Consider the following 23,427-nt stretch of genomic DNA (forward strand, 5'->3'; position numbering starts at 1 on the left):
CCACATTATATGCTGGCTACAAGAGACACTTTACACATAAAGACACAAATATTTGAAAAATAAAATGATAGAAGTAAGATGCACCATGGGAAAAAATCACCAAGGAAAGCTAGAGTAACTATTTAATATATAAAATGTAATATATTACTTGAAGACAAGAGTATTACCAGAAATGGAAAAAGAGATTTTATAAAGATAAAATAAACAATTAGATGTGACAATTATAAAAAATCATGCACATAATAACACATCCTGAAAATACATGAAGCCAAATAATAAATATGATATGAGTTATTTTTCCTACACACCATTTAGGATTTAATATAATATTACAAGGTTTATAAACTGATAAGAATATTTAGCTTAAAATTAAGAGAGAAACAAATATAAATAGACTCATAGTTTATCTAGATAGTGGACTTAACAGAAAGAACTTTAAAATCACTGATTTTTTTAAATGGATGGTAAAGTGGATAAAATATCTTAAATGATGCGAAATTTAACAGGATTTGGATTTGACAAAAATTTAAATGTTAGAAGTGAAAAATATGATGAGTAAACTTAGAACCTCTTAATGGGCTTAAAAGTAGATACTGGAGAATAGAGAATGTGACAAGTCAACAGAAAGTACATACATTTAAGCAAAAAGGTGGAAGGAGATGGAAAATAGAGAAAAGAACAAAAGAGTACTGGACACAGTGGAAAGGTCTATTTGTAGTCTGTGGTAGGCAGAATTCTAAGATGGCACCTAAAATCCACCCCCCTCTTCATGGGACATCATACCTAGGACCGTGAATTAATGGATTCTACACATTTTACTAAGTTACATTATTATATGGAATAGTTGACTTTTAAAAGGAGAAAGTAAAGCTCATTTAATCAGGTAAGCCTTAAAAGGTACTGAGCTTTTCCTGAAGTCGGAGATTCAAAGCATGTGATAAGGGAGATTTTCTGTTGCTGGCCTTGAAGATGGGGGGAGTCATGTGACAAAGAATTGGGCCCTCAAAGAGCTAAAATTGGAGCTAGCAGACAGGTAGCAAGTGAAAAGGGGCCCCCTATTTTATAGACCAAAGAACTGAATTAACCAACCTAGTAAGGAGATTCTTTCCAAGAGCCTCCAGAAAGGAATGCAGCGCAACCCACACCCTGATTTCAGCCTAAGACCCTGAGCAGAGGAGCTTGTCATATCTGTCATAATTTGGACTTGTGACCGTAGAACTGTGAGCTAATAAATGGGTATTATTTAAAGACAAAATGCATTGGTACTTGCAAGAGTATATTAATACACCTCTCCCTTCCCCGCAAAACACACACACACACACACACACACACACACACACACACATACACACACACACACACACACAAGTGAGACAGAAATAATAGCTGAGAGTTTTCCAACTGATAGACAGAAATCTATAGACTAAAGATGTTCTATGAAACCCAACCGAAATAAATACAATGAAAACGATATCTAGGCACATTAAAGTAAAACTACCGGGAGGGGGAGAGAGAGAGAGAGAGAGAGAGAGAGAGAGAGAGAGAGAGAGAGAGAGAGAGAGAGAGAGAGAGAGAGGGAGAGAAATTCCTAAAAGCAGCCAGAGACATAGATAACATAATGGCTTTCAAAATGCCAATATAGAATTCCAAACCCAGTGAAAACAGGTGGTTGTTTTTTTGTTGTTTTGTTTTTTTAAACAAAAGAAGGTGAAATATGGTTCTTCAGGAAGAAAGAAAATGATCTCATATGAAAGCATGGAAATGCAAGGAAATGATTAGGTAAATATAAATGCATACCAACTATACAAAATAACAACAATAATAGTACATTTCATTAAAAACATATGAAAATGTATGAGATTAAGAAGTATATTGAAAAAAGCACAAACAGACTTGGGTTTGAGTCAAAGATCTATGCCTTAGGGGAACCATGACTTTATATAGCTTACCTACTCTTCTGATCAGTTCCTCAAGCTTACTCAAAACATGATATGAACTTTCATTTTGTAGTTTTCCCAAGTATAGTAAGAGAATCTTATGACAAATATCATGGAGCAAACTTTATATATATATATATATATATATATATATATATATATATATATATATGCACATATATTTTTAAATAAAATACTTCTACAATATATTAAAACAAAACAAAACATATGACAAAAATAACACAACAGAGAAACCAAGATGTCAGCATAGGTAAACACCTAAACTGCTGCCTCACACAAAAATATGAAAACTACAACTAAAAGACAGAACCTCAGGAAAGCTGGTGGAGTAGAAATTCTACATCTAGAAAGGAAAGAGAATCAGAGGAGCTGATTATTATAACTAATAAAGGAAGGACTTTACTGCTTAATAAGGGAGGTAGTATGATGTCTATAGGTCAGGAAATACATGTCTCTGTTTTTCTCCCCTTTACAAAACTACCCAGATGAGAGAAAAATTGAATTTTTAAAGCCTGAATCCCTACTTCTGTTCTACTTAAAGGGGAGAAGCTGAAGTTACAGTCTATTACTTAGATAAAAGCTCATTTATGCAACTTTGGATATAAGAAAATGAATCTGGAGTCAAACAAGTAGCTGAGTATTTAGCTGCTTTCCATGATAAAAAAAAATTTGTCTATGGGTTAGTAAAAAACCTAGGGAAATAAGGAATTCTGACAGAAATGGCCCCCAAAATGAATATATAGGGGAATTTTAAAATGAGACCTGATTCATGTAAATATCAAAGAACAAACAGGGAAAACAAATGTTCAATTTTAAATTATGTGCATAGCTGCCATAAGGTAAACAGCATCCACAAGCTCAACCCCTTACTGGAGAGAAAAAAGCATAACTCAAATAATTACCTTTTCATTTTGAAATGTTTTAGATTGATTACAGCCTGCAAAGCAAGGAGAAAAATATGCAATATTATCTCTTCCACATACAGCAAGATAAAATGAAGATGAGCATCTACAATGAGAATTGCAAGGAGCTGCCAGGTTTCCCAACTTCCCTGTTCTGTAAAAGAAGAGATTGAATGTGATTATAATGCCATTGTATAATATATTTATTAATGTATACATCAAGGTACCAATGAGATCCATAAAATATTTCTTTTTTAATTGCTTTATTAAAGTATAACTGACATAGAATAAACAGTATATATATATATATATATATATATATATATATATATATATATTCTCTCCCACTCCCTTCCTCTCAGAGAGGAAGGGAGTGGAGGAAGGGACTGGGAGAAAAAGATAGAAACATCAATGATAAAAGAGAATCATTGATGGGCTGTCTCCTACACACCACCTACTGGGGATCAAGACCACAACCTAGGCATGTGCCCTTGACTGGAATTGAACCTGGGATCATTCAGTCTGCAGGCTGACACTCTATCTATCCACTGAGTCTAACTGGCTAAAACCATCAGCACAATCATATTAACAATCAACTGCCCCAAAATTTTCCTTGTGCTCCTTTGTAATTCCTCCACACCCTGGCATCTGTCTGACACTATCATTAGCTTGAATTTCATAGCATTTTGTGAAATATAGTAGTACATTATGTCCGTTTTGTTTGTCAGGCTTCTTTCATGTAGCTGATCCTTATGTGGTCTTTGTATGGTCATATACTTTCATGTCTCTTGAATAAATATTAAGGAGTAGAATGTTTAGATAATATGGTATGTGTTCATTTAACTTCTAAGAAACTGTCAGTTTTCCACAGTGGTTGTGTTATTTTACATTCCCATCAAAAGTGTATAAGACGCCGAAACCGGTTTGGCTCAGTGGTCTGCGGACTGAAAGGTCCCAGGTTCAATTCCGGCCAAGGGCATGTACATTGGTTGCGGGCACATCCCTAGTAGGGGGTGTGCAAGAGGCAGCTGGTCGATGTTTCTCTCTCATCGATGTTTCTAGCTCTCTATCTCTCTCCCTTCCTCTCTGTAAAAACATCAATAAAATATATTTTAAAAAAAAAAGTGTATAAGACTTTCAGTTGGCTTTCTGTATTCCTCATCAACACTTGGCATGATCAGTCTTTTTTATTTTAGACATTCTAAGAAGAATATAGTAATTTCATATTGTAATTTTTAATATGAATTTCCCTAATGACTAATGTTGTTGCTCATCTTTTATCATATTTACCCTTAAGTATTTATTTCTCTTGATATGAACATCAATATTTTTATTTAATATATATGTCCAGTTGTTTGTAAATAGCACATAGAAATACTATACATTCCTGTATTATTAATCTTTTCTTGATACTATTGTTAACAATATTATTTTTAATATTAATTTCTGCCAATTTTATGTAGTAAATAGAAGTACCATAGAATTTTGTATGTTGCTCTTGCATCCTTCAAACTTGCCAAACTCATTTTACAAGTTTTAAATTTTCTATATAGACAAATAAACACAGGTGTACTTCTACTTTACCTATCTGAATGCCTTTTATTTATTTTTCTTCCAGTAATGACTAGAGCCTCCAAAACAGGGGTCTTCAAACTACAGCCCGCGGGCCACATGCAGCCCCCAGGGGAGTCTGATCCTGCCCGCCAGGTTTTTTGGGCAGTGAGCGCAGCCAAGGTGTTACAATAGGAATTAGTAGTTCATATAGTCCGGCCCTCCAGCTCTCTGAGGGACCGTGATCTGGCCCCCACTTTAAAAAGTTTGAGGACCCCTGCTCCAAAACAATGTTGATATAGAAGTCTTCAACACAAACATTCTTTTTTTTCAATATTTTTTTTTTATTAAATTATTATCTGTGTACATATTTTACCATTACCCCCCACCCCCCAAAAAACAAACAAACATTCTTATTGTATTCCTGGTCATTCAGTGGTTTATCATTCTCTTAGTTTGCTCAGCCTGCTATAACAAAACAATCAACTGGGTGGCTTAACCAACAGACATTATTTTGAACAGTCCTGGAAGCTAAGTCTAAGCTCAAGATGCATGCAGTTCTGATGTCTGGTGTAGGCTCTCTTACTGGACTGAAGACCATAATCCTCTCAGGTACCTTCACATGAGGAATAGAGGAAAGGCTTTGGTCTTTTCCTCATCTTCTGAGGTTACTAATCCCATTGTGTGTGTGTGGGATCTACTCACATGGCCTCATCTAATCCTCATTATCTCCTAAAGGCTCTACCTCCTAATATTATTAAACTGATGATTAGGGCACATAAATTTGGTGGGAGATGGAAACACATTCAGTACAAAATAATCACTATGTATGATGTTAGTTTTATATTTTCATAAATTCCCTTCCATCCCTAGTTTCCTAAATTGTCAGAGTGCTCTTTTGGCATCTATTCACATTATATAATTATTTTCATTTTTAGTTTGTTGATATGGTGAATATGTATTTTAAACCTCTATTGTTGAAAGTAATACATTTGTCTTCTTTTCCCCTCCATTGACTCCTCCTAGCCCAGCCCTCACCCACCCCACCCGCATCCCACCCCAGTCTTTCACCACCCTGTTGTGTGTATCCATGGGTTGTGTAATAGTTCTTTGGTTGATTTCTTTCCACTCACACACTTTCCCCCTCCTTCACTCTGGGATTCCACAGTCTGTTCCATGCTAGTCTCTGGATCTAGCTTGCTCCTCAGTTTATTTTGTTCATTATATTCCACATATGAGTGAGATCATGTGATACTTGTCTTTCTCTGACTTCTTTGTTTTGCTTAGCACAATACTCTCCAGGTCCCTCTATGCTGTCTCAAAGGGTAAGAAACCCTTCTTTTTTTCTTTTCTGTTTTTCTGCTGCATAGTATTTAATGGCGTATATGTGCCACAGCTTTTTTATCCACACTAACCCACACACAGTTGAAAGTTTACATAACTTAAGTTGACCCTCTGTATATGTGGATTCCCAACTTGCAATTAAAGTTACTGTTTTCCATCCTTGGTTGAGAATCATCAGAGGTGAAACCCAAGGACACAAAAGGCTGACTATATGTTTATTGAAAAAAATATACAGTCAGTGGTCCCACACATTCAAACACATGTTATTCAATATCTGGATCATATTGAATAGACCTGTGGGTCTATTCTATCATCTGTTTTGTCTCATAGATTTTTACCATGTCCTTGGCCTGCTTGGTAATTTTTTTAATGCAAATCTTTGCCAAAGATAATTTATAGCTCTATATATCGATATTATCTTTTGTGCAGAGCACTGGATGTCTCATTATGCTGCTAGGTAGAATGCTTGTTGATCACATCACTCTAAAAGAGAACAAATTAATTTCTGGCTAGGCTATAGTACTTTAGAAAGGCCCTCATTCATTGGTCTTAGCCTTTCATTGAGAACACGTGTTCACCAGAGTTCCTCCCCCTAACACATTCTAATCTCCCTAACACATTAATCTCTTATGTAAAGAGAATCACAATACTGAGAAAATGTTTCTCTGCTTTTTCCAAGATTCTGCTCAATTTCAGCATCTTACCTTCCTAATTGAATGAAAACCCAACAGAGTGTTATCTCATTTGTCTACCTCTCTCTTAATCTCTGATATTCTGCCCTGTCCCATGCTCTATTTTTATCTCTTTAGAATCATAGGTCAAAAATTTGTGCTGATTTCTTGTCATATTACTAGATGCTTATTGCCTGGATCCTGTGTCCAAACTCTCAGTTTCTCATCAATATACAAAGTTAGCAAATATCCTTGGAGAGGGGTGGGGTGGGAAGGAGAATTACAGAAGGTTGTTCCTCCTCTCAAAGGTTTGCCTTTTTCAGGATTTTGGCTTTTAAATTCCTACTTGCCAAGCAGCTTTAAACAAGATTTTAAAAAATTTATATAGCTTTTCTAGTCACTAGTGTTCTCAGTGAGAGCACTGGTCTGCCTTAAGCTAGACCATTGTAGCTGGAAGTGGAACTTTATTTTTATGTTTTACTTGCTCAGTTCTTTGGTTTCCAATTCCAGTTTTGTTCCCCTGTACTTAATATCAATCTCTGCCAAGTTCTTTTAATTTTTGTATGTTTAGCTTAAAGGAGACATTACTCATGCATAATTTCAGATATACTTCAATTATATTCTTTGATGTCTTTAAGAAGGCAGACATACCATTTCAGAACATTTCAAGGTAAGTCTAGCTTTGTACAGACAGTACTATCCTGCATTGCTAGCCACTTTAGCACACAACTCTACTTCTAGGTTCTGAATCATTTCAATGTGTTTTTTCTTTAGTATTTTATGCATTCATAAACAATCATGTAATAAGCTATCATTGTTGTTTCTGCCTTTAATATGAAAGGTAAAACTATGTTTTACATTTTTATATGTTCAATAATTCTAAGAATGATAAAGTTATAAAAGTCACTGGATAAATAATAGTTAATTGACTAAAAAAATACATTGTTGGATTTGGATGTAAATATCTAATATACAAAATTACATTTACCCGTTATAATCTTCACTGATCCCAGCAAATGGTATTGGATCACAGTGTACAAAAATGGCAAGCATAACCAGCACAAGTGACATAGCAGATGTAGTCATTGTAAATCTCATAAGGCCTTTGCAGTACATATGTAACTTGGAAGCAATGACGCCTCCCAGAACCTGGCCAAAAGCACCTCCTGGAAGTAAAACAAGTCCTAAAGGGAAAGAGGAGAAAGAGGAGACACAATTAAAGATAATCAACTAAAGATGGTACAGAAAATTCATACATGGATGCATTCCTCTCTGCTCTAAATATATAGCAAACGTAGATTTAAATAAAAAGACAGAAAATTTGATACAGAAGGCATGATATACATTTCAATAAGCCTGAACCTTAAAATTAATAAAATTTTGTGAATGGGGTGAAGCTATAGGCCTAATGGAATTAAGGACAGAACTGGTCAATTTTGTTCCGATGGTAGCAACGATATCTAGGATAAACCCAAAACTTAATCCATGCAAACAGAATATGACAACTGTCTTATTGAAAGCTATTAATATATAGCTGCCTGGATTTATGGTTTGTAGCAAGAGGCATGCCCATAAGGACAAGGGTTCACAAACAGAGATTTGTTACCAAGTACCCTGTTTCCCCGAAAATAAGACAGTGTCTTATATTAATTTTTTTTCTCATAAATTGTGCTAGGTCTTATTTTCAAGAGATGTCTTAACTTTTCACGCTCTAGGTCTTATTTTCAGAGGATGTCTTATTTTTGGGGAAACACGGTAGTAAACCAAGCCTCCCATTTCTTCTGTGTAATGTCAACAATCTCACAACAAAGTGGGACTCAAGAATAACCATTCAGAGATATAATTTTCTTTTCCATGAAGCCTAATGGATTAGAAAGAGATAAAGCACAAGAAGGAGAGAAAAGGAGCAGGAGGAAGAGAAGAAATATAGTTAGAAAAAAACTCAGATAAAGATAGCACAGTAATTTCATACATTGATATAATCTCTGCACCAAACATATAGAAATGGTAGGTTTAAATAGGAAAATTGGAAGATAAATATAAGTAAAAAACAAACAAAAATCTCATTAACATCAGATTAAATTTATAGCATAGAATCATCTGACAGTCTTATAAATAACTTTTAAATGCCTGAAAAGATTGACAGTGTAATTTCAATGAAAATGAAGAAGTACAATCATAAGAGAATGTAATAAAAAAATAAGAGCAGGTGGATAAAAAAAAGAACAAATGAGAAGCCTGGATATTTTTAAATTCAATTGTTAAAATAAAAACTCAAATCCCAGACGAGAGACATTTGAAACTGAATTAATAAATTGGAATAAAGCATTATGTTAGCCGAAACCGGTTTGGCTCAGTGGTCTGCGGACTGAAAGGTCCCGGGTTCGATTCCGGTCAAGGGCATGTACCTTGGTTGCGGGCACATCCCCAGTAGGGGGTGTGCAAGAGGCAGCTGGTCGGTGTTTCTCTCTCATCGACGTTTCTAGCTCTCTATCTCTCTCCCTTCCTCTCTGTAAAAAATCAATAAAATATATATATATATTTTTAAAAAAGCATTATGTTATTCATCCAGCATGCAACTTTAAAAAAAAAGAGACTGAGCCCAGCTGGTATGGCTACGTGGTTGAGCATCAACCTATGAACCAGAGGTCACCATTTGATTCCAGGTCAACGCACATGCCAGGGGTTGCAGACTTTGTCCCCAGCAGGGGGCATGTAGGAGGCAGTTGATCAATCATTCTCTCTCATCATTAAAGTTTCTATTATTCTTTTCCTCTCTAAAATCAATTTAAAATCAATTAAAAAATTAAAAAAAGAATAACTAAAATAAGCATTTAAAAGACAAATGAGTACAGTGGAGAAATTTGATACACATCACCTCAGCAAGATGATGGTCAAATTCTAAAGTAGTATGTTTGTGGTTTTCCTTTCAAAACCCATAACTCCTGTCTAATCATGAGAAAAACATTAGATAATTTCCAATTGAGAAACATTCTAAAAAATACTTGACAAGCACTCCTAAAACTGTCAAGGTCATCAAAAACCAGAGAAGTCTGAGAAGCTGTCATAACCAAGAGTAACTAAGGAGGCATAAGAACTAAATCTAATATGGTATTCTGAGTGAGATCCTGGAACAGAAAAAGGATATTATGTGAAAGCATAAGGAAATATAAATAAATGTTGACTTTATTTAGTAATATTAATATTGATTTACTAATTCTAAGCAATATACCATGCTAACATAAGATACTAACAAAAAGGAACCTATGAGTATATATATATAGAAACTCTACTATCTTCAATTTTTTTTCTATGAATATAAAACAATTCAAAAAATAAAGTTTGTTTTAAAAGACCTTGACAATTGTATAAGAAGTTCCACAAAATGTTTTACAGTAGTCATGAGAAATATAATGAAAGATATACCAGAAAAACAATATTTGCAAAATTGTTACTGAGAATGAGAATTTTCCATAATTAAAGAAACATTAGTCTTGAGAATAAAAGTACATTTCAACTGCTGAGAAGTAAAAAGTGAATAATTAATTGCATCTTGCATATAAAGAAGCAAGCTAAAGAAATTCACAACATCAATACTAAAGCGAAAATTATAAAAAGTTGTCAGAGAGCATGTTATTTGCAAAATAATTACAATTATAGCTAGTTTTAAAAAAGGTAATATTAGTAACCTAGACCAAACACATATGAATGTACACACACACGCTCCTGAAAAGTAGGGGTAGTGAACTGTCAGTGGTTAGTTAAAATCTCCTAACCCAAATGAGGGAGGTAAAATGAAGAAAAAGAGATGATTAATAAACAAAAAATACAAATAAGTTAAAAATTATTTAATAAGCTAGAATTTACAATAATACTAAATAAGTAAAATTAAACTATTAAAAAGACATTATTAAATTGGATATTTAAAAAAGCAAACTTTGAAAATAAAGTTAAAAATATATAAAATATATTATGTAAAAACTGCCCAGATTTCAAGAAATTTAAAAATCCAAAATCAAAATGGTATTTTAATTCAATGTTTTCAAAATAGACTTAGCTTGTAACACTATTAAAAATGTTAAAAATTAACTCTTAGAACAATCAGTTATTTTAAAAGAGAAAGAAACACATATATTTAGCAACTGAAAATCTCAGTAATTCATGGAATAAATAAAAATGTGATAATAAAAATTAAAAATGATTAAAAATAAACAATAATAAAATTATATTTGAATGTATGAGAGGCTACTAAAGAAAATATATAAATAATGATACCTTCATCATAAGATTGTTAGGACAACTAAATAAATTAATATTTAAGTGCTTAGAATAATATCTAGTTGCAGAGTAAACATATGAATGTTCATTAAAAGGCAGACATTTTCAGACAAATTCATTTATTAATAAGCAAAAAAGTACAGAGTAGAGGCAACATTTATCAAGAAAATTGTGAGAGTGGAAATTGAAACAGGAGACTTCATAGGGCAAGCAATAAGCCTAAAGATAAGGAAGTCAAGAAGAAGCAAAACACATTTTACCCCAGAATCACAGAAGTCAAGGGCAGTAGGTACCAACAAAAACAAGAGTGAGTAAGTTATAAACAAGAGGAAGAATGGAAGTTTGTATAAAATGTTTGATCCTCAAAATTTCTCTTCCCAACTGCATGGCCTGTGCTTGACCAAGGAGAAGAACTTAGACTTACTCAGTTTGTGCTTGACAACTATACATTTTGGAAAACAAAACACACCTATAATCGGAAAACTGAGAATCCAACTCAGGTAAGAAAATATTGGCTGTCAGTCTTATTGGCCTAAGCCAGTGATTTTCAACCAGTATGCAGTGGCACACAGGTGTGCTGCAAGAGTTTCTAAAACATAAAATACTTGACTATTTACTCAGGGGCATTGACCCCTTTTCCCTCACATTGTCAAATTTAAAAAATGACAACAACCAACACAACAATAGCTATCCAGTGTGAGTGAATCAAAATTATATCTAAGGCCATGAAGACCTTTTTCTATGCCTTATTCTAAAAAGCTTTATTATTCAACTAGAGGTCCAATGCATGAAATTTGTGCAAGAGTAGACCTTCACAGGCTCGGTTGCCCTCGCAACCCCGCTGACTTTGTATGGAAGGTCATCCAGAAAGTTGTCCAGATGATTTTTCTGCCATTCAGCAGTTCGGTAGATTTATATATTATGCTTTTATTATTATCTAGAATTTGTGTTTGTGTATGTAGTGAGGTAGAGGTCAAGATTTATCTTCTTTTCATAAGAATATCTAATTGACTTAAAATCACTAATATCTAATTAACTCAATTTTAAATATATTTTAAATTTATATTGTTGAGGGCATAAACATGTATAATTATATTACCTATCTCACTTGTTGACTCTTCTGACATTATATATGATCTCTCTGTATACTAAGTAATGCTTCTTGCTTTGAAGAATCCTATATTTAAAATTATTATAGTTACACCACCTTTTGTTTTGGTTAGTATTAATATAGTACAACTTTTTAGATTCTTTGACTTTCAACTTTGTCATGTCCTCATATTTTAGCAGTGACTCTTTTAAGTAACATAGTGGATTTTCCCCCTCAATCTGGCAATCCTTATTTATATACACACTTGGGGCCCGGTGCACAAATTCATGCATGGGTGGGGTCTCTCAGCCTAGCTGGCTGGTGGGGAGAGACCGTGCAAGGTTGGCTGGCTACAGGAGGTTTTCTGTGGGAGACCACTGACCACAAAGGGGAAGCTCCTGCATTCAGCATCATCACAGTGACCAGTGGAAGTCAAACTATTTGACAAGCCTTATTTGTCAACATTCGAATTGTTGGGTCATAAAGGTTGCTTAGGCTTTTATATATATAGAAAATGGCCATTCTATTTATCGGGCAAAAACTCTCCATTACCCTCTGATGCTGTATACCCTGCAAACAGAAGCACTGACTACTGTTTGTTCTGTCATTTCAAAGATCTTTGTACAGCGAACAGCCTTGGATAATAGAGGTAATGTCCTCCTCCAGAGTGAAGGCAGGGTTGCTTCCAGTTTTTGGAAGACAGAGGTAGCGTCCCCTCTGGAACTAAGAAAAGACAAGTGTGCTTTTATTGGATATAATAAAAGTTAACATTTCCCTCTGGATCAAAAGGCATGCATGATTACTATCCATTATAAAGTATTTGGGTTCCCTAAGCTCAGGGAATGTAGTGCAATCCACTCCTGTAATGCAACCCATGTGCGTGCAGGTATCACTGGCTCTCCTTCACATCATCCTGTGGGGTTGGGGCTCAGAAAACTCACACACACACACACACAAAGAGACAGAGGGAGGGAGGAAGGGAGGGAGGGAGGGAGGGAGGGAGGGAGGGAGAGAGAGAGAGAGAGAGAGAGAGAGAGAGAGAGAGAGAAAGAGAGAGAGAGAGAGAGAGAGAGAGAGAGAGACTCCAGCTATTGCTATTGCTGTAAGTCACAAACTTCCCTTCATCTCTGACGAAGGAGTCTTAGGTCTTCTGTTAGCATCTATGACATTATAACAGACTAACTTGTTAGCTTTTAAAGAGAGTAAAACTCAAACCCTTAACAGATCTTAGCACTTACGGTGACAAAGATGGGATGCTGACAGAGATATGGCTTTATGAGAGATGAAGAATGATAGTCTCATAGACCAAGTAATAGGACTTTACAGAAGTACTGGGAATCAGTAGTGAACATGCTGATTATTGCCTATTAGTGATAAAGAATTGGGACGGTAGCTGCATGCTGAAGTAGACTTAAAAAGATAGCACCAAAGAAAGTGCCATGGTAGGAATTAACTCTCCTCTGGGCAAAAGGACTTCCTCACCAATCTGATCATTGGCCTCAGATTTGCCCATGGTAACAACTATTACTAAGATACATCCCGGCTGGACAGAGGACTCCTCCTAACTTCAGACAACAGTTACGAAGGTGTGCAACCACACTGAGTGTGAAAGTGGGAATTTTATAAACACTGTGGACACAAACTTGTGAACAATCAGAAGTTTAGCTAATTTGTTTGTTTGGTTATGGAGTGGAGTGCGTAATTGCTTGTTAAGGTGAAATGGCAATAGGTGGGCTATCTTAGCAACCAAAGACACAGACCAATTTTCATTCATGCTGCAAGGCCACAATTATGCATTCTCAGTACTCCCTCAGGGATACCTAAACTCTTCTGCCATTTACCTCAAGCATTTATTGTCACTACTACTACCCTCTGATGCCCAAAACGTTCAATGATAGATGACATTCAGTTGGCCGGAGGGTCAGAAACCACAGACTCAATGGCTATGACTTTGGTGTTATCACACCTTCATCAGCAAGGGTAACTGATGATGCCCAAAAAACTAAGAGAGATTCATAATATCCAATACCTCTGGCAGTTTAGGAAAAGCAATTGTCTCCCTTCCCCGCAACCAAAAGGTAGCCTGGCATCACTTTGGACCCTGAGTATTGGAGACATATATGACTCACTTGGGCATTCTACTTGGTCTTTTATATCAGCTAACCCACAGGGAGTGTAATCTGAAGACCTACATTGGAAGCTAATAAGCAAGCTCTCACACACTCCCTACTTTGAGGTAGCACAAACCTACTGACCCATTTGATCCGCAGGTCCCCATGACTGATGATTTTGTGTTGAAGCCTTTGGAAAAGGGAGGTAGCCTCCACTCAAAAGTGTCTCTTAGGGTATAGGACTCATTAACTCCCTGAAACCTCTACATTTGAAAAACAACTCTCGGTTTACTATTGGTTTTCTGTCAAAACTTAAGCCCTAACAACAGAAGCTTTGATATTCTCAATTTTGGGGTAGACCAACTCAGATTCATAACTAACTATTTGACAAGCCTTATTTGTCAACTGGAAATGATAATATTTAAGAGACAGGCATGTTCATAAGAGACTTGTAAGTTCTTAAAGAAACACCTCCAACAAATCATACAGCCCTCAGAAGACAATAGAAATCTCTCTAAAATAAAATTCCTCTTAGTTACTCAGGGGAGCTTTTTGGAGAGATTACTGAAACATTATTTACATGCACTTAACAGTTATCTCTACAATAAGATTAATCAAATTAGAAAAGGTTCTATAGGAGAATCCAAGATGGCAGCATAGGTAACACCTAACTGCAGCCTCACACAATTTCAATAAAATACAACTAAAATATAAAATGGATATTACCCAGAAATAGAGGAAAGTCGACTGACTGGAAATTCTACAACAAGAAGGAAAGAGAAAACCAGAAGAAAAATCAGAAGAGCTGTAAAAGCCTAAGGTACAGAGACACATTGCGCGCGTGAGGAGAGAACGGAGCCGGAGAGGAGGGGGAGGCTGAGTGCCTGGCTGGAGTTCCCTAGCGGGAAGGAGATAAAAGCTCTGGACTGTGCTGAACCCCAGATCCAACAGCATTGAACCCCAGTTGTAGGCCAGACTCTGGGGACCCAGGCTCATACAGAGGGAGCCTAGGCTGTTAGGCGGAATCTCAGGAGAGCGGCCAAAGGCAGAGCCCCTGGAGGCGCGCACATTACACGCAGAGGATGGACTGTTGACTCTGCTGGTAAATTGCCCTAGTGGGAAGGAGACAAAAGCTCTGGACTGTGCTGAGCCCCAGTTCCGACTGCACTGAACCCCAGTTCTAGGCCAGACCCTGGGGACCCAGGCTCATATAAAGGGAGCCCAGGGTGTAAGGCAGAAACCCAGGGGAGCAGCGAAAGGAAGTCCTGGAGGCATGCACATTGTACCCAGAGAACGGAAAGGTCGATAAGACCTTGAAGATATGAAAAGGGATCAACTAGAAATAATAAAGGATTAACAAGAAATAATAAGGAATCAACAAGAAATAATATGGGATCAACAAGAAATAAAGAATATATTGTCTGAAATAAAAAATATTATACAGAATCCTAAAACAGAATTGAAGATCGCAAGAATCAAGTTAAAGATTTGGAACATAAAGAGCCAGAAGATACTCCTCCACAGAAGCAAGAAGACAGGAGAATCCAGAAAGTTGAAGATAATGTAAGAAACCTCTGGGACAACTTCAAATGAACCAACGTTAGAATTATTGGGGTCCCAGAAGAAGAGAGAGAGCAAGATACCGAAAACATACTGAAAGAAATAGTGACAGAAAACTTCCCCCACCTGGTGAAAGAATTAGATCTACAAGTCCAGGAAATGCACAGAACTCCAAACAAAAGGAATCCAAAGAGGACCACACCAAGACACATCATAATTAAAATTCCAAGAGCAAAGGACAAAGAGAGAATATTAAAAGCAGCAAGAGAGAAACAGGTAGTTACATATAAAGGAGCACCCATACAATTGTCAGCTGATTTCTAAACAAAAACCATGCAGGCCAGATGGGAATGGCAAGAAATATTCAAGGTGATAAATAACAAGAACCTACATCCAAAAATACTCTACGCAGCAAAGCTAGCACTCAGAATCGAAGACCAGATAAAGAGCTTCACAAATAAAAAGAAGCTAAAGGAGTTCATCAACACCAAACCAGAATTATAAGAATTGCTGAAGGGGGTTCTTTAGGAAGAGGAAAAAAATAAAAGATAAAAATTATGAACAGCAAATATGTAACTATCAACAAGTGAATCTAAAGACCAAGGGAATTAAAAAACCTGATGAACAATATTAACTGTTTGTTTTTAAAAAAATATATTTTATTGATATTTTACAGAGAGGAGGAAGGGAGAGAGATAGAGAGCTAGAAACGTCAATGAGAAAGAAACATTGACCAGCTGCCTCTTGCACATCCCCCACCGGGGATGTGCCCACAACCAATGTACATGCCCTTGACCAGAATCAAACCTGGGACCTTTCAGTCTGCAGACCAGGGCTCTACCACTGAGCCAAACCGGTTTCAGCTATTAACTGTTGAATATAATAGAATTAGAGGTATGGAAGGGGAGTGGACTGACAATTCTCGGAGAAAAGGGGAGTGGGGGGGGGGGTGGGGGAAGAGACTGAACATAAACTGTGCACCTATGGATGAGGACAATGAGGGGTGGGGAAAGGGCAGACAGAGGGTAAAAATGAGAAACTTTGTAATAATATGAACAATAAAGATTTGTTTAAAAAAAAAAAAGAAGAAGAAAAGAAAAAGAAAAGGTTCTACAAAATTTGTCTCTGGTTTAGTTGAACTAATCAATGACTCCACCTCATCCCTTGAAAGCACTCTGGTCAGACTGTCACTCATCAGCATTGTTATTTGTGGTAATGGAATTGCCCAAAACTTCATCCTTGCAGGCCAAGGTAAAATATATGCACTAGCTAATACATTCTGTTAAACCTGGATTAACACCTCAGGCTAAGAGGAAAGGTCAATACAGAAACTTACAGAGAAATCCATATTGTTTCCTAAGGTAGACCCTGAAGGCCAGTATATTTATTTAGCTGGCTGAATACAGGACCTTGCCAGCATGGTTAAGGCTGATATGGCAGGTAGCCTTATCCTGTTGCTTAGAGTCCTTGTTGAGATCAGCTTTAATCGAATACTGTATGAAACAAGTGCTGAATGGATTTAGTCTCAATCTCTATTAATTAGATGAATCATGCTGGCAAATAACGTAGATACTCATTTGAAAAGTTATCATTATGACTCTTGAAAACTGTACCATGTTTTTGGTTTTTATATTATTTGCAGTCTGACAATGCCACGCCCTTGATCACAAAATCTACTCAATAATAGGCTGATAGTGTTGTCTCACATCTTAATGTTTGTTTTTTATTTGGCCCACATGTTTTATGTTCTTTGCTTTCTTGTTTCTTTTACTATTAATAAAAAAATCCCCGAATTGGTATACTTTTTACCCTCCTTCTATTGGTTACCTAGTAGTTATAGCATGCATCCTTGACTTTTTTACAGCATAAAATAAATGATTACATTTGCCACTTCATCATTAATGCTGGTACCTGAAAACATTTAATTCCTCTTTTGGAGAACCAATTGTCAGTAGCCAGTAAACTGAAGATATACGCAGTAGCAATTACCCTTCAATAACTGAACCCAAAAGCTTGTCAACTTTTACAAATGGGCACGAGAAAACTTATGCAAGCCTAGTGCTAGTGTACTGTTTGAAAGAGAGAAAAGGTTGGAGGCAATTTCATGTCCATTAGTATGACAATGGATAGATAAACAGTGGTAAATTCATAAAATAAATTCCTATAGAACAATTAAAATGCATTAAATAGACAGAGGTCAACATAAATCCAATCAACATAATTTCAATGACAGTAACAGAAGAATATGTACAAAATGATACATGAATATTAGAAATAGATTTTATATGGATAGGGATATGGGCACTGAAAATAAACAAACGTGGGGAAAGGATACACTCTAACTTTAGGAGAGTGGTTACCTATGGGGAGGGAGGAAAATCTATGGGATAAGGGAAGGGTGCAGAAGTCTTACAAAATTTTATATGTTAAGGAATGCTGATGCATTGACGTCAAAGTGATCATTTTTAAAAATTTGAGCAAACGGTATTTAGGTATTTAAAATCTTAGCAAACACTATTACTCCTCTACTTTCCCCTTTTTGAAATATTTTATAAGTACCATATAAAAATTTTACATAAAAATTTTCAAATTAATTACAATGAGCATAAAAGTTACCTGAAAGTGTAGTTGCCTGACTAGGTGTTAATATAAATTGATTTTCTAAATATTTAGGCAAATATTGAATAGCTCCAATTTGAAGTAAAGATTCTGAAGCTTTGGTCATAGCTAGACATACAAACATTGGAGTCTTTAACAGAATCTGAAATAGAAATGTTACATATGGATTATTTTATTTTGTTAGCTAAAGAATCAATATTCCATTCATATGTTAATAACCAATCCACAAAAATTTAACCTTTCCTAATGCAAATTGAAATATAAAAATACAAATTGAACAGAAATTTACAATTCACCAATCTACACATAACATGAAAGACATGTAGTGTTTGAACCATTTTTATTTGTAATTTGATCTCTATACTGCCTGTAATTTTTACTTGTGGCTCTACAGTTTGCCAGAAAGATTGAGAAAAATTATAAATATCGATAACCAGGGAAATTAAAATTTCTCTTAACTTTATTTTTTTTTCTTAGCAAATATTTTCATTTTCTAAAAATAGACAAAGAAAAATTAAGCAGCACTAAGGGAAAATCACTAGGATTGAAGTCAAGAATCTATAATATTTTAATCCAGGAAATTCCATATACTAAAGAGTAGAGTCATTTAAATTCTGCTTTTATCCCATTAAAAAATGGGCAGAGGACTTGAACAGAAACTTCCTCTAAGGAGACATACAAATGGCCAACAGATATATAAAAATATGCTCAACTTCACTAGCTGTTAGGAAATGAAAATCAAAACTACAATGAGATACCACCTCACACTCATTAGAATGATTATCCTATATAATAAAAGGCTAATATGCAAATCAACCAGTTAGTGGAACAACCGGTCTCTATGATGTGTACTGACCACCAGGAGGCAGACACCCAATGCAGGAGCCACTCAGCCCGAAGTTGGGCTCATGGCTGGCGAGCACAGCGGTGGTGGTGGGAGCCTCTCCTGCCTCCAAGGTAATGCTAAGGCTGTCTGACTGAGGGTTCCTTTCTCTCTATAACATCTCCATAAATAAAACTTGTGATTACTAGTTTTATTGATAACTAGAGGCCTGGTGCACAAAATCCCTCAGCCCAACCTGCACCCTCACACAATCCAGGACCCATCGGGTGATATCTGACTGCCAGTTTATGCCTGATCCTACAGGGACTGAGCCTAAACCAGCAGTTAGACATCCCTCTCACAATCCAGGATCCCTGGCTCCTAACCACTCACCTGTCTGCCTAATTGCCCCTAACCATTCTGCTTGCCTGCCTGCCTGATTACCCCTAAGCACCTCTGCCTCAGCCCCCACCACGATTTCATCTGGAATGACATCTGGAAGGTGGTTTGGCTAATTAGCATATTATGCTTTTATTATTATAGACTAAAGGCCTGATGAATGAAATTTGTGCCAGGGGTTCAGCCCTCACAGCTTCGGTGGTCTGCCTCAGCCCTGGCAGCCCCAGCTTCATCCAGAAGCTTGTCCGGAAGGACATTTAAAAGGTTATTCAGCTGTCCAGTCTAATTAGCATATTATGCTTTTATTAGTGTAGACTATAAGCCCAATGCACAAAATTCATGCAAGGGGCTCAGCCCTCGCAGCCCTGGCTTCTTCTGGAAGGTTGTCCAGATGGTTGTCTGGAAGGATGTCCGGATGGTCATTTTGCTATTTGGTCTAATTAGCATAGTAGCTCTTTATTAGATAGGATAGATACTATTCAGAGTGATTAACTCTGTATGTGCCTGTCTGGTGTTTTTCAGTGGTTGAGAATCAACCTATGAAGCAGGAGATCATAGTTTGATTCTTGGTCAGGGCACATGCCCAGGTTGCAGGTTCAATCCCCAGTGGGGGGGGGCATGCAGGAGGCAGCCAATTAATGATTCTCTCTCATCATTGATGTTTCTATTTCTTTATTCCTTTCCCTTCCTCTCTAAAACCAATTTAAAAAGACATGACTGTAAATTACATTAAAATATTAATTCTCAAACTAATTTCTGTATTTCTTTCATATGTATATATTTTGGAAAATATTTACTGGTTGTTTTATGTTTTCATATTTTAAAATTAACTTAAAAATTCTTTTTCTGGCCCTAAACACTGTATTTTAAAATTTAACATATTCTGTGTATTCATCTAATTTGTCTTCTGAGTGCTTTACATAGTATAATTCCACCATATTTATCTACTCCCATAGGGTTAAATTCTTAGGCTGATTTCAACATCCTACTGTTACAAACAAGGCTACATTAAACATCCCTATGCATGAGCCCTTAAGGGCCTAGGAGAAAGTGTTTAGAAAAGAATATATCCCAGAAGAAATTTCTAGGTGACTAGAATTTGTTATACTTCATTCCATTATCTGCAGATTCTTTCTCCATACTGTATTAGCTTACACTCCCAATATAATGTAGGAGACTTTCATTTTCTTCCTTTAATAGCTATACTTTTTAAAATTCACCAGAGAAATATTTCTGATTCCACATCCTTTTTCAGATTTACCATTCCCACCCCTACCCGCCCCCCCCCGCCCCCCCGCCATGAAGAGGCATTGAACATGAAAAGTTCTTTCTCACTGTTTCAACAAAGCAAGTACAGACATGGGTCACTTAAATATGTGGACATGTTCTAATTGGTCATTAAGGGATTTGGTCATTGTGTGAAATCATAGAGTGCATTTATAAAAACCAAGGTTGTATAGTCTACCACATACTTAAACTGTATGGTATAGCCAATTGCTCTTAGGCCAAAACCTATGCAAAACAACACAAGACTTAATTGAAAACAAGATAAAATGAGGCAATAAGAAAATGAGGTGACCCTGGCTGGTGTACTCACTGATTATAGAGTCATCCATGCACCAAGGGGTTGTGGGTTTGATTCCCAGTCATGAGCATGTATCTGGGTTGCAGATTCAATCCCCAGCCCTAGTAGGGGTGCATGTGGAAGGCAACCAATTGATATATCACTTTCACATGGATATTTTTCTCTCTCTCTTCCCCTTCCTCCTTCCTTTCCACTCTTTCTAAATATCAATTTAAAATATCCTTGGATCTGGGGGAGATAATATCAATAGATCAACCGAAGGACTTGTATACATGCATATAAGTACAACGAATGGACATAAAACTCTGGGGAGGAAAGGGATGTGTGGGAGGGAGGGAGGGGGGCAAAAAAAAATCAATAAAATATGTAAATAAATAAATAAATTAATTAATTTAAAAAATTAAAAAAAATATATCCTTGGGTGACGATTAACAAAACAAAAACAAGGAAAAGAAAAAGATGATGTAAACACAAGACATATAAGGCTGCTGTATAACATGACATATTGTTTATCAGCAAACTATTTTATAAGTAAATTGAGTACACTCAAAAATAATAATAAATAAAAAGTATAGTAAATACATAAACCAGTAACACAGTCATTTATTATTATTACTAGAGGCCCAATGCACAAAGATTTGTGCAAGAATGCGCCTTCCAGAGAAACCAAGATGGCAGCCTAGGTAAGCACCTAAGCTGCTGCCTCACTCAATTTCAAAACAACAACTAAAAGATAGAATGGACATCATCCAAAACCACAGGAAAGCTGGGTGAGTGGGAAATCTACAACAAGAGAGAAGGAGAGAGGATCACGAATCAGGGGAGCCACAAAGCGCTGAGTTAGGGAGATGCACGCTTGCAGAGAGGAAGGGCGGCAGAGTGACCGGCTGGCGGGAGGGGAAAGGAAGCCCCCAAATGCACTGAATCCCAGCCCCGGCCCAAATCCCATGGACCCAGGCTCATACGGGTGGAATCTGGACTGTAGAGAAAGGCACCCAGAGACTCAGAGACTGGGAGACTCGAGGGAGCCAGGAGCTGCAGCGGGCAGGGTCTACAGATGCACGTGAGTGAGTGCACACAGAGAGGTCTGACCATGGAGGTTGCAGTGGCCTCTCCATAGGAGAAGGAATCGGTAGCTCCAGACAACAGAGACTCAATTCTGGGCGAGCCCCTGGGGCACCCATGCTCTTGACAGGAAATCTGGGCTGTCAGGTGTAAACTCAGGGGAGCCGTGGAAGGCAGAGGTCTGAGGCAAGTGCACAAGGGCAGAGCTGACAGGAAGCCAAGACTGTCAGCTCAGCCCTGAGACTCTGCTCCATCCAAGCTGAGCACAGAGGCTTTTGCAATTTTGTAAGTCTGATCCTATAAGACTGTCTCCAATACAGAAGGTATCCTGGAGTAGACACAGCTAATACTCACATTCAATTGGCCTGGAGGTCAATTCCTCCCAGTGATACAAACAACAATCAAGACTTACCTACAATAAGGCTGTACATGTAGTACACAAAGGGGAGCACCAAGAGTGTCTTCCTCAGGTAACTGGGGAGACTGAGCCACTGGGCCATATAGGACACCAAATACGCAAAGCCATCCTACCAACTCAGGGAAGCAGCAAAAATGCTGAGACAAGGAAAGAGATCTCAAATGAAAGAGATGGAGGAGAACAAAAGACTGGATATAGAGTTCAAAACCACGGTTATAAGGTTTTTCAAGAATTTCCTAGAAAAGGCCAATAAATTTAATAAGACCCTCAAGGATATGAAACAGGACCAACTAGAAATTAAACATACACTGACTGAAATAAAAAAAAATATACAGAGACCCCATAGCAGACTAGAGGAATGCAAGAATCAAGTCAAAGATTTGGAATACAAAGAGGCAAAGGACACTCCTCTAGAGAAACAAGAAGAAAAGAGAATCCAGAAAGTTGAAGATAGTGTAAGGAGCCTCTGAGACAACTTCAAGCATACCAACATCAGAATTATGGGGGTGCCAGAAGAAGAGAGAGTGCAAGATACTGAAAACCTATTTGAAGAAATAATGTCAGAAAACTTCCCCCACCTGGTGAAAGAAATAGAATTACAAGTCCAGGAAGCGCACAGAACCCCAAACAAGAAAAATCCAAAGAGGACCACACCAAGACACATCATAATTAAAATGCCAAGGGCAAAAGACAAAGAGAGAATCTTAAAAGCAGCAAAAGAAAAGCAGTTGGTTACCAATAAGGGAGCACCCATATGTCTAAAAATTCTTAACTAATTCTATTTTAGCAATTAGATGGGTATGGTTCTACCAGGTTGTAATAAAATAAAACTTTTTAAAAGAGTAACAAGTTATTCAGTTTATCGTTTTTAAGTTATCCCATTTAATCTGCATACCAATTCTTACCTGGTAAACTGAAAGTACTGTAAAAACTTCTCAAATTATTATTTACATAAAGTCCAGATGGGTTTAAAGCAAATCAATCTCACTTGAAATGAATGTTTTGCTCTTGTCCAACTTTGGCAATAGTTGTGTTAGGAATAGCACAAGATTA

The 23,427-nt window shown here is 36.7% G+C and overlaps 2 protein-coding genes across 2 annotated transcripts in view; both read right to left on the reverse strand.

Annotated features, from left to right (window-relative positions):
- SLCO4C1 (solute carrier organic anion transporter family member 4C1) overlaps window positions 1-2,916 on the reverse strand; it is a 105,002-nt gene extending 102,086 nt beyond the window's left edge. Inside the window, exon 1 of the mRNA XM_084881792.1 lies at window positions 2,861-2,916. The gene's annotated coding sequence lies outside the window, so the exon portion shown is untranslated. The remainder of the gene's footprint in view (window positions 1-2,860) is intronic.
- LOC311621597 (solute carrier organic anion transporter family member 6A1-like) overlaps window positions 1-23,427 on the reverse strand; it is a 79,558-nt gene that overhangs the window by 20,939 nt on the left and 35,192 nt on the right. Inside the window, exons 8-9 of the mRNA XM_084881794.1 lie at window positions 18,082-18,226; window positions 7,415-7,610 (exon numbers count right to left, since the gene is read on the reverse strand). Of these exons, the coding sequence (XP_084737920.1) occupies window positions 7,415-7,610; window positions 18,082-18,226 (341 nt within the window). The remainder of the gene's footprint in view (window positions 1-7,414; window positions 7,611-18,081; window positions 18,227-23,427) is intronic.

The sequence above is a fragment of the Pipistrellus hanaki genome (genome assembly GCF_964339955.1).
Source record: "Pipistrellus hanaki genome assembly, chromosome: 4".
Lineage (NCBI taxonomy): Eukaryota > Metazoa > Chordata > Mammalia > Chiroptera > Vespertilionidae > Pipistrellus > Pipistrellus hanaki.